We start from the raw sequence: 12426 nt of genomic DNA, 5'->3' as shown, positions 1-12426 counted from the left end.
AGTAGCTGTGATATTTTGCACAGACGTTCCTTGGGAGGCTAACGCCTGGTAACATTGCAGCAAAAGTTGTTGGCGAGCATCCTGTTGTTCCATACGGGTAACCAGATGCTGCAGCATCTCTTTAGCTGTAGGTTCCGCATCTGGGTCTGTCATGACCTGATCTTACTGTCACGGGCACTAGGAGTCTTTGCCCAGAATATCACCAGATGATAGACTTACCAGAGTAATATAGTTGGTAATATGGTACTCTGGTAGCAGGGTGACAACGGAACAGGAGAAACAGCAGATGGTGAGAGAATGCTCGAGGAAAGTCTATGACTAGCAGCACTGGTAATGAGTAGATGACTGTACACGAGGAACCAGATGGACAAGGAAACGTGAGGAAAGTCAGTGGTCTGCGTATAGCAAGTTGTACCACTGCTATAGTGAGTAGGAATGTCCAGGAGTAGCGAGGAGGTAGTGAGAGTCAACGGTCTGCGTATAGCAAGTTGTACCGCTGTCTAGGTGAAGGAATGGAATCCAGGTGAAGGTAGGTAACAGGGAAGTCAGTGGTCTGCATCAGCAAGTTGTACCACTGCAATATATATGTGAGGAGGGGCACGAGGAGATGAATGTAATGCAGAGTATACACGGGGCACACAGAACTTGATCCCACGATGATATCCACAATACAATGATAACTGAGCAGCACTGCTTAAGTATACAAAGTCACAATAACTATCCAGGCAAATAGGAAACAAAGTCAATGGTAGAAATAGTCTCAGTGGATAGGAGGCTCCTGAGGAGAACACAACTCAGTCCAGATGGATATGCAATACACAAGCAAAGTCAATGAGAAGTATGCATACCGCGGTTCAGGAGAGCAGGCTGTCAGAGAGACGTGCAGGGATACCTGAAGGGCTAAAGACCGGCAGGAGGAGACACCACTGGAGGGTGGAAGCGGTAATCAGGTTGGTGCAGCGCACGGCAGGTAAACCAGCATGGACGAAGCAATACTCAGGAAGCAGTAGTAAGTGGAACTGGAAACATGAAGAACACGGGAGAGTGGAGGCGGTCTGATATCCAGTAGTAGAGATGGAAGCAGCGGAGCGCTGACACGATGAACACAGGAGAGTTGAAGTGAGCAGGAACTCTGTAGAAGCAACGGAGGCAGCGGATAGGAATCAGCTGGCTGCAGACACGATGAACACAGGAGAGTTGAAGTGAGCAGGAACTCTGTAGAAGCAACGGAGGCAGCGGATAGGAATCAGCTGGCTGCAGACACGATGAACACAGGAGAATTGAAGTGAGCAGGAACTCTGTAGAAGCAACGGAGGCAGCGGATAGGAATCAGCTGGCTGCAGACACGATGAACACAGGAGAGTTGAAGTGAGCAGGAACTCTGTAGAAGCAACGGAGGCAGCGGATAGGAATCAGCTGGCTGCAGACACGATGAACACAGGAGAATTGAAGTGAGCAGGAACTCTGTAGAAGCAACGGAGGCAGCGGATAGGAATCAGCTGGCTGCAGACACGATGAACACAGGAGAGTTGAAGTGGTCTGGAAACCACAAACGAATAACAGGAATCAGCAGGAGCTGAATACACGAGGAAACACAGGAACACCTACAGAGGCTCATAGGGAATGAGACTCCAAGATCAGGCAACCAGGTAATGATCACAGGTGGTTTAAATGGGGAGGGTTGCCTGATCATCCAATCAACTAAAAGCAACAGGTACTGAAGGCTTGAAAGGGCTGCACATGCGCAGACCCTCAGGATGGCAGACGGCCACGGTTCCTGAATACACGGGAAGTAGCACTCACGGTCCGGTGAGTGACACAAGGCCTCTTCCGTCCAGTCCTTGGTATTAGCCCCTTTCTTCGTGAGAGCCGTTATGGGGGCAACAATGGTGGAATACCGCTGGATAAATTGTCTGTAATAGTTGGAGAACCCCAAGAAGCGTTGTGCTGCTTTAAGGGTGGCCGGTCGTGGCCAATCCAAGATTGCCCCGAACCTTCTCAGGGTCCATCTGTAGCCCAGATCCGGAGATGATGTACTCTAAGAATGGCATGAATGAAGCTTCAAATGAGCACTTCTCCAACTTACAGTATAGTTGGTTCTTCCGAAGCCTAGACAAAACCTCAATGACATGTTGGTGATGAGAATGAATATCCTGGGAAAATATGAGGGTGTCATCCAGGTAAACAACTACTTATGAATAGAGCAGGTCTCTGAAGATCTCGTTAATGAAGCTTTGGAAGACAGCTGGGGCATTACAAAGTCCGAAGGGCATCACTATGTATTCGTAATGACCATCACGAGTATTAAAAGCTGTCTCCGGAGCGTATGCAGATCAGGTTGTAGGCCCCTCGCAGGTCTAGTTTAGAGAAGATTTTGTCCCCTTTGATACGGTCAAACAATTCGGTAATGAGAGGGATAGGATACCAATTTTTTTTTTTTACCGTAACAGCATTGAGACCACAATAATCAATACAGGGGCGGAGAGATTCGTCCTTCTTTTTAACAAAAAAGAAACCCGCTCTGGCAGGAGAGACAGATGGCTTGATGAATCCCCTCTGAAGATTTTCTTTGACGTATACAGACATGGCCGAGGTTTCTGGCTGAAAAAGTGGAAAAACTCTTCCTCTGGGAGGAGTTTTCCCCAGGAGCAATTCTATTGGACAATCCCAAGGGCGGTGGGGGGGGGGGGGGGCAAAAGTTCAAGCTTGGACCTTGTCAAACACATCCGCGAAGTCTTGATATTGAGGAGGAAGTTCCGGAAGAAATGTTTTCGTGGAAGAAGAAAGAATCTTAATCGGCTTGACTTTAGTTAGACAATTGGACCGACATTGAGATTCCCAGGCCAAAAACTTCAGAGGTATTCCAATCCAGGCTGGGAGAATGTACACGAAGCCAGGGTAGACCTAGGATAATGGGAGTAGTCGAGTGTGGTAGAACGAAGAATGAGAATTTCAGAATGCAGAACCCCAATACGGAGAGTGAGAGGCTTGGATTGATAGCGAACCATACTTCCCGGGAGTTGAGTGCCGTCAGTGGCAGTGATGGTCACAGGAGTATCCAAGGAAACAACAGGAATGGAACATTGTTATACAAGAGACCAGGAAATAAGAGTCACTGCAGCACCTGAGTCCACCAGAGCTTGGGAGAATTCTTCAGAGGCATCCCATAATATGGAGACTGTGAGAAGACAAGCAGATGATGAGGAGGCTTCACATGTCCCCAGTCTGACCTCCCCGGAGCAGACTAGGGCCCAGCATTTCTCAACCTCCAAAGACAGGAATTCAGAAAGTGGCCAGACTCGCCACAATAAATACATAACTTTTTTAAACGTCTCCTTTCTCTTTCCTTGGATGTAAACTGAGTCCTCCCGATTTGCATAGGCTCTTCATGCGTAGGGGAGGTTGAGTGGGGACGAAGAGCAGTTTTGACAGATGAGCGGTTGGAATGTTCCTTCTCAGCCGACCTTTTCGCGGAAATGAAGATCCACTTTATTACAAAGTGAGATTATTGTATCCAGTGTGGTAGGAAGTTCTTGGGATGCCAGTACATCCTTGATTTTGTCCGATAGGCCTTGCCAAAATGCTGCTACCAAGGCGTCATTATTCCAAGACAGTTCTGAGGAGAGGGTACGAAACGTACTGAGCGACTGTATTAGTACCTTTAGTGAAGTCTGAGAATGCTGGCTGAAGCTGAGGAAACTCATCCGGGCTCGTCAAAGATCCGTCGGAAGGTAGCCAGGAAAACAAGGTAATTGCTGAGCAAAGGATCTTCTCGCTCCCATAGGGGAGAGACCCATGCCAAGGCATGACCAGACAACAGAGAAATAATGAAAGCTATTTTGGACCTGTCTGAAGGAAAATTTTGGGGCTGTAGTTCGAACTGAATGGAAAATTGGTTAGTAAAACCACAACAAAGTTTGGGGTCCCCATCAAATTTTGCCGTATGTAGGTAGTCTCAAAGAGGCGGATGCAGTCAAAGGAGCGGAGCGCTGGTCCTGAGGAGAAATATTACTATTATTATTATTACCTTTTATTTGTTAGGCACCACAAGGTTTCCGCAGCGCCGCACATAGTACAAACAGTAGACTATACAGGGTATAACAGTACAGAACAATAAACAAAAAGCACCAATACTTCAGAAACTCCAGGCAGGCAGATGCAATAGACACGGAGCAGAAGAACAGGTAAGGAGACAGGAGGGAAGAGGGCCCTGGTCATACGAGCTTACATCCTAAGGGAAGGTAAAACAGACCAGGCACAAGAGGAGCCAGTTGAGGGAATGGGAGAGAGGGGAGAATGAGCGGAGGAGATGGGGGTTAAGTGGATGGTTGGTAGGCTTTGAGAAAGAGGTGAGTTTTGAGTGCACGTTTGAATGAGCACAGAGTAGGAGAGAGGCGGATGGAGCGAGGGAGGTCATTCTAGTGAAGGGGGGCTGCACAGGAAAAGTCCTGGATTATGGAATGGGAAGAGGTGATCAGAGTGGAGGAGAGGCGGCGATCATTGGCCGAGCGCAGGGAGCGGGCGGGAGTGTGAATGGAGAGGAGGTTAGAGATATAAGGGGCAGTAGAGTGGGAGAGAGCCTTGTAAGTGGTGGTAAGGAGTTTGAAAAGAATTCTGTAGGGGAAGGGGAGCCAGTGTAGGGCAAGGCAGAGGAGGAGCGGCGTGAGAGGTAGATGAGTCTTGCGGCCGCATTGAGTATAGAGTATAGCCACAGTTGGATGAGTAGCCTGTAGAATATCCAGGCGACCGGTCAAAGTCTAGAAACACTGCAAGAGTTGTCGTTGGATACTATCCTGTTGCTCTATGCGTGAAACCAGGTGTTGTAATAAGTCTTTAGCTGAAGGCTCCACTGGGGGATCAAACATTTGGCCTGTTCTTACTGTCACGGTTGGCTTATAGGAAATTGATCCCTACGCTCTGCTGGACATGGCTTAGCCCACCCACAGGCGCGGAGTCTAACAGGCAGGTGGTTTTCACCAGGAACCCCCGCAAGAAGGTATGGGCTTAGCGGCACCAAACCTGCAGGTCGCGGTCCTGTGAGAGGATGAACAGCAGAACGGTGTGGAGGAGCCAAGTAACACGGGTAGAGATTAATGAGGCACAAGGAGAATAGATGTCCTGTGGTACAACAAGGAAAAGCGGAGGCTGTCACAATGGTGTATCCAATGATGATAGGTGGAGATACTGGAACAGCTGGAGTACAGCACTAGAGTTATGCTGAGCACACGGGAAGCAGAGGTAACTGGGGAGAACAGGCAATGAGTCACAAAGGCAGTTGTGGTTCACAGCGGTAGCGGTCAGAGAACTGGAGCTGTCACGATAAAGTACATCAAAGATAGTATAGTGGTACTGGAGCAGCAATAGTTCAATACAGCAGGAGACTGAGAGCAAACTGAAGTGGCAGAGGTAACTCGTAGCAACAACAACTGATGAGACACAGTAGTAGTGGTGGCTCTGAGTGATAGCGGTATTAGCAGTACTGGAACAGCAAAAGTTCAACACAGCAGGAGACTGAGAGCAGACTGGAGTAGCAGACATCCACAAGGAGGACAGGAACCAGAACCACAGGCTACAGGAAGTGAGCTTGAAGAACAGGCATCAGACAGGTAAATCCAGGAGGTTAAAATAGTGCTCCAGAAATGCTCAGCCAATGACAAGAGGAGGGAGGTCCAGAAGTGCTATAGACTTGCACCTGTGCCGAACTGAGTATAGCTGAATGAATGAATGAAGTTAGTCCGATGCTGGAACATGGCAGTTTCCAGATAAATGAAATGCGGGTAACGGGACAGGTACTACTTGTGGGACCGAAGCGTTACACTCATCATGTTTCATCCTGCTAATGACAGATGTCAATGATTCCATCTTCAATTTGTCCACCTGAGCATAGGAATTAAAGCTCTTGAGGTTTAAAATTGAATGAAAGGAACCATTTGTTTTCTGGACCAGAAATAGGTTTGAGCGAAACCTTCTTCCCCTCTGTTCTGCTGGCATTGAGGTGATTATCCCTACAAGAGCAACATGTGAATAGTTTCTCGCTGGGCCTGGCAGTTTGAATGATCCCCTGGAAGGCCAGTAGTGAAAAAGCTTATAGGTGATGTTCTGTAGAGATTGATGGTATATTGCAGGTCCATGATGCCCGTCACACAGGAAATTGAAGTGGAATTGAACCACAGATCCCAGTAGAGAAGCAGACACGCCTTCACCACAACCACCACCAGATGGGCGGAGTGCCCGTCATACAGGGGTTGGCTGTTGGCTTCTTCGTAGACCAGTCCTGTTTCCTCTATGAACCCTTTCTTCAACCCTGGCCCATTCCTCTACTGATAGCGCTAAAGGACCTAAAATGAGATTCCCATGCCTCAGGAACATTTACCAACAGGGAGGAACTCTTCTCATGGTCCTCTGGTTATTGATCTTATTTAGTTCTGGACTGATTAAGACGTTGCTCGAAAAAGGTAAAAGACCATAATCCTCTTAGACTCTGAATCTGTCACCCAAGCCTTGAACCAGGGAAGCCAGTTTGTGACCTGAAGCTACTGAAACCAAAATTCTAGCCCCATTGAGACCATCATCCAAACAGCATGCTCCAGGCTTAATTCTGGAATGTTACCATTTTCAGACAGATAAGGGAGAGACAATGACAGATACAGAGTACACAATGTAAACGACCTATATAGTTAGCAGGCACAGACTCGGCAATATAAAAGTGAAGTCACAGAGACCCATTTAGAAAAAAACAGAATACTTGCCTGCAGCTGGGATACAGGAGAGGTAGAGCCACTGTGTGTCAGTGATCCAAAACCTGCCAAGGAGGAAGCCCAGTAGAACTACAGCCGCTTTCCTGTTAGGATTGCCCCCTCCCATCTGAGTAGTGCCTAGTGCAGGCTACCGAGGCCTCAGCTACCCCCAACAGATACCTGCCTTCAAACAAAGCCGCTGGCTCTGTACACCGCTGGCAGCCGAAGCTCTGATTTTAACACATACCAATTTCTTATATTCTATCTCACCCACCATACACACAGTGACAGCCAAAGCTGTGATTCCGCCCCCCATCTACTTACTAATCTTATTTTCTCAGACCCACCATCCACAGACTGGCAGCCAAAGCCGTGATCGCTGACCTGCAGCATGGAACTGATTCAGACTCGGAGGAGGTAAAGAAGAGAATCTTGGAGACCAGTCTACAGTCCGGGGTCATCTCTTCTCTTACAGCCTTTGTTGCTGTCAACAAGGACTCTAAGACACCCGTAGAGGGTACTGCCGTGCGCAGGGACATTCCGGCTCCAGGTACGTAACTCAACCAGCTACACAGTGCTCTGTAATAGAACAGTTCAGATGAAGGTAAAATGATGCCCCGTGTGGTGAGCATCAAGTGCATGTTGGACCTCGTCGCAACCCTTAGCTAAACCTATAACTATAGCGCACATTGTACACACTGATCACTCAAACAATTAAAACAGATATTACTAGAAAATCAAGATTTGTTTTTTCTACAGAGAGATTACTATTTTCCCTCCAAATCCATTAATAATGGGTACATTAAATTATAGTTAATTATACTTTTAAATTAATAAATAAATGAAAATTTTCATCCAACAGCTTAAACAAAATGTTCCATACATATATATTCCTCACTGACACTGTGTATACTGATATTAGTGATCTGTTATACCTCACACATTCCTCTCACTGACACTGTGTATACTGATATTAGTGATCTGTTATACCTCACACATTCCTCTCACTGACACTGTATATACTGATATTAGTGATCTGTTATACCTCACACATTCCTCACTGACACTGTGTATACTGATATTAGTGATCTGTTATACCTCACACATTCCTCTCACTGACACTGTGTATACTGATATTAGTGAGCTGGTATACATCACACATTCCTCTCACTGACACTGTGTATACTGATATTAGTGAGCTGGTATACCTCACACATTTCTCTCACTGACACTGTATATACTGATATTAGTTAGCTGGTATACCTCACACATTCCTCTCTCTGGCACTGTGTATACTGATATTAGTGGGCTGGTATACCTCACACATTCCTCTCACTGACACTGTGTATACTGATATTAGTGATCTGTTATACCTCACACATTCCTCTCTCTGACACTGTGTATACTGATATTAGTGAGCTGGTATACATCACACATTCCTCTCACTGACACTGTGTATACTGATATTAGTGATCTGTTATACCTCACACATTCCTCTCTCTGACACTGTGTATACTGATATTAGTGAGCTGGTATACCTCACACATTCCTCTCACTGACACTGTGTATACTGATATTAGTGAGCTGGTATACCTCACACAGTCCTCTCTATGACACTGATACTGTGTATACTGATATTAGTGATCTGTTATACCTCACACATTTCTCTCACTGACACTGTGTATACTGATATTAGTGAGCTGGTATACCTCACACATTCCTCACTGACACTGTGTATACTGATATTAGTGAGCTGGTATACCTCACACATTCCTCTCACTGACACTGTGTATACTGATATTAGTGAGCTGGTACACCTCACACATTCCTCTCTCTGACACAGTGTATACTGATATTAGTGAGCTGGTATACCTCACACATTCCTCTCACTAATACTGTATGTACTGATATTAGTGATCTGTTATACCTCACACATTCCTCTCACTGACACTGTGTATACTGATATTAGTGATCTGTTATACCTCACACATTCCTCTCACTGACACTGTGTATACTGATATTAGTGAGCTGGTATACCTCACACATTCCTCTCACTGACACTGTGTATACTGATATTAGTGAGCTGGTATACCTCACACATTCCTACTGACACTGTGTATACTGATATTAGTGAGCTGGTATACCTCACACATTCCTCACTGACACTGTGTATACTGATATTAGTGAGCTGGTATACCTCACACATTCCTACTGACACTGTATATACTGATATTAGTGAGCTGGTATACCTCACACATTGCTCGCTGACACTGTATATACTGATATTAGTGAGCTGGTTTACCTCACACATTGCTCACTGACACTGTATATACTGATATTAGTGAGCTGGTATACCTCACACATTGCTCACTGACACTGTATATACTGATATTAGTGAGCTGGTTTACCTCACACATTGCTCACTGACACTGTATATACTGATATTAGTGAGCTGGTATACCTCACACATTCCTACTGACACTGTGTATACTGATATTAGTGAGCTGGTATACCTCACACATTGCTCACTGACACTGTATATACTGATATTAGTGAACTGGTATACCTCACACATTCCTCTCACTGACACTGTGTATACTGATATTAGTGAGCTGGTATACCTCACACATTCCTCTCACTGACACTGTGTATACTGATATTAGTGAGCTGGTATACCTCACACATTCCTCTCTCTGACACTAGCACTGTGTATACTGACAATAGTGAGCTGGTATACCTCACACATTGCTCACTGACACTGTATATACTGATATTAGTGAGCTGGTATACCTCACACATTCCTACTGACACTGTATATACTGATATTAGTGAGCTGGTATACCTCACACATTGCTCACTGACACTGTATATACTGATATTAGTGAGCTGGTATACCACACACATTCCTCTCACTGACACTGTGTATACTGATATTAGTGAGCTGGTATACCTCACACATTCCTCTCTGACACTGTGTATACTGATATTAGTGAGCTGGTATACCTCACACATTGCTCACTGACACTGTATATACTGATATTAGTGAGCTGGTATACCTCACACATTCCTCTCTGACACTATATACTGATATTAGTGAGCTGGTATACCTCACACATTGCTCACTGACACTGTATATACTGATATTAGTGAGCTGGTATACCACACACATTCCTCTCACTGACACTGTGTATACTGATATTAGTGAGCTGGTATACCTCAAACATTCCTCTCTGACACTGTGTATACTGATATTAGTGAGCTGGTATACCTCACACATTCCCTCTCACTGACACTAGCACTGTGTATACTGATATTAGTGAGCTGGTATACCTCACACATTCCTCTCTATGACACTGTATATACTGATATTAGTGAGCTGGTATACATCACACATTCCTCTCACTGACACTGTGTATACTGATATTAGTGAGCTGGTATACCTCACACATTCCTCACTGACACTGTGTATACTGATATTAGTGAGCTGGTATACCTCACACATTCCTCTCACTGACACTGTATATACTGATATTAGTGAGCTGGTATACCTCACACATTCCTCTCACTGACACTGTGTATACTGATATTAGTGATCTGTTATACCTCACACATTCCTCTCACTGACACTGTGTATACTGATATTAGTGAGCTGGTATACATCACACATTCCTCTCACTGACACTGTGTATACTGATATTAGTGATCTGTTATACCTCACACATTCCTCTCACTGACACTGTGTATACTGATATTAGTGATCTGTTATACCTCACACATTCCTCTCACTGACACTGTGTATACTGATTAGTGAGCTGGTATACATCACACATTCCTCTCACTGACACTGTGTATACTGATATTAGTGAGCTGGTATACCTCACACATTCCTCTCACTGACACTGTGTATACTGATATTAGTGATCTGTTATACCTCACACATTCCTCTCACTGACACTGTGTATACTGATATTAGTGAGCTGGTATACCTCACACAGTCCTCTCTATGACACTGATACTGTGTATACTGATATTAGTGATCTGTTATACCTCACACATTCCTCTCACTGACACTGTGTATACTGATATTAGTGAGCTGGTATACATCACACATTCCTCTCACTGACACTGTATATACTGATATTAGTGAGCTGGTATACCTCACACATTGCTCACTGACACTGTATATACTGATATTAGTGAGCTGGTATACCCTCACTACATTCCTACTAAAACTGTGTATACTGATATTAGTGAGCTGGTATACCTCACACATTCCTCTCACTGACACTGTGTATACTGATATTAGTGAGCTGGTATACCTCACACATTCCTCTCTCTGACACTAGCACTGTGTATACTGACAATAGTGAGCTGGTATACCTCACACATTGCTCACTGACACTGTATATACTGATATTAGTGAGCTGGTATACCTCACACATTCCTACTGACACTGTGTATACTGATATTAGTGAGCTGTTATACCTCACACATTGCTCACTGACACTGTATATACTGATATTAGGTGAGCTGGTATACCTCACACATTCCTACTAAAACTGTGTATACTGATATTAGTGAGCTGGTATACCTCACACATTCCTCTCACTGACACTGTGTATACTGATATTAGTGAGCTGGTATACCTCACACATTCCTCTCTCTGACACTAGCACTGTGTATACTGACAATAGTGAGCTGGTATACCTCACACATTGCTCACTGACACTGTATATACTGATATTAGTGAGCTGGTATACCTCACACATTCCTACTGACACTGTGTATACTGATATTAGTGAGCTGTTATACCTCACACATTGCTCACTGACACTGTATATACTGATATTAGTGAGCTGGTATACCCTCACACAATGCTCACTGACACTGTATATACTGATATTAGTGAGCTGGTTATACCTCACACATTCCTACTGGACACTGTGTATACTGATATTAGTGAGCTGGTATACCTCACACATTCCTCACTGACACTGTGTATACTGATATTAGTGAGCTGGTATACCTCACACATTCCTACTGACACTGTATATACTGATATTAGTGAGCTGGTATACCTCACACATTGCTCGCTGAACACTGTATATACTGATATTAGTGAGCTGGTATACCTCACACATTGCTCACTGACACTGTATATACTGATATTAGTGAGCTGGTTACCTCACACATTGCTCACTGACACTGTATATACTGATATTAGTGAGCTGGTATACCTCACACACATGCTCACTGACACTGTATATACTGATATTAGTGAGCTGGTATACCTCACACATTCCTACTGACACTGTGTATACTGATATTAGTGAGCTAGTATACCTCACACATTGCTCACTGACACTGTATATACTGATATTAGTGAGCTGGTATACCTCACACATTCCTCTCACTGACACTGTGTATACTGATATTAGTGAGCTGGTATACCTCACACATTCCTCTCACTGACACTGTGTATACTGATATTAGTGAGCTGGTATACCTCACACATTCCTCTCTCTGACACTAGCACTGTGTATTACTGACAATAGTGAGCTGGTATACCTCACACATTGCTCACTGACACTGTATATACTGATATTAGTGAGCTGGTATACCTCACACATTCCTACTAACACTGTATATACTGATATTAGTGAGCTGGTATACCTCACACATTGCTCAA

General features: G+C 44.6%; 1 protein-coding gene across 1 annotated transcript in view; it reads left to right on the top strand.

The window, feature by feature from the left end:
• The window catches only part of LOC142102191 (von Willebrand factor A domain-containing protein 5A-like), a 104613-nt gene that overhangs the window by 44202 nt on the left and 47985 nt on the right, over positions 1-12426 (top strand). Inside the window, exon 14 of the mRNA XM_075186899.1 lies at positions 7079-7287. Within this exon, the coding sequence (XP_075043000.1) occupies positions 7079-7287 (209 nt within the window). The remainder of the gene's footprint in view (positions 1-7078; positions 7288-12426) is intronic.

The sequence above is a fragment of the Mixophyes fleayi genome, chromosome 1 (assembly GCF_038048845.1).
Source record: "Mixophyes fleayi isolate aMixFle1 chromosome 1, aMixFle1.hap1, whole genome shotgun sequence".
Lineage (NCBI taxonomy): Eukaryota > Metazoa > Chordata > Amphibia > Anura > Limnodynastidae > Mixophyes > Mixophyes fleayi.
Note: the sequence above shows the minus strand (reverse complement) of the source record. Positions and strands in the feature narration are given on the sequence as shown.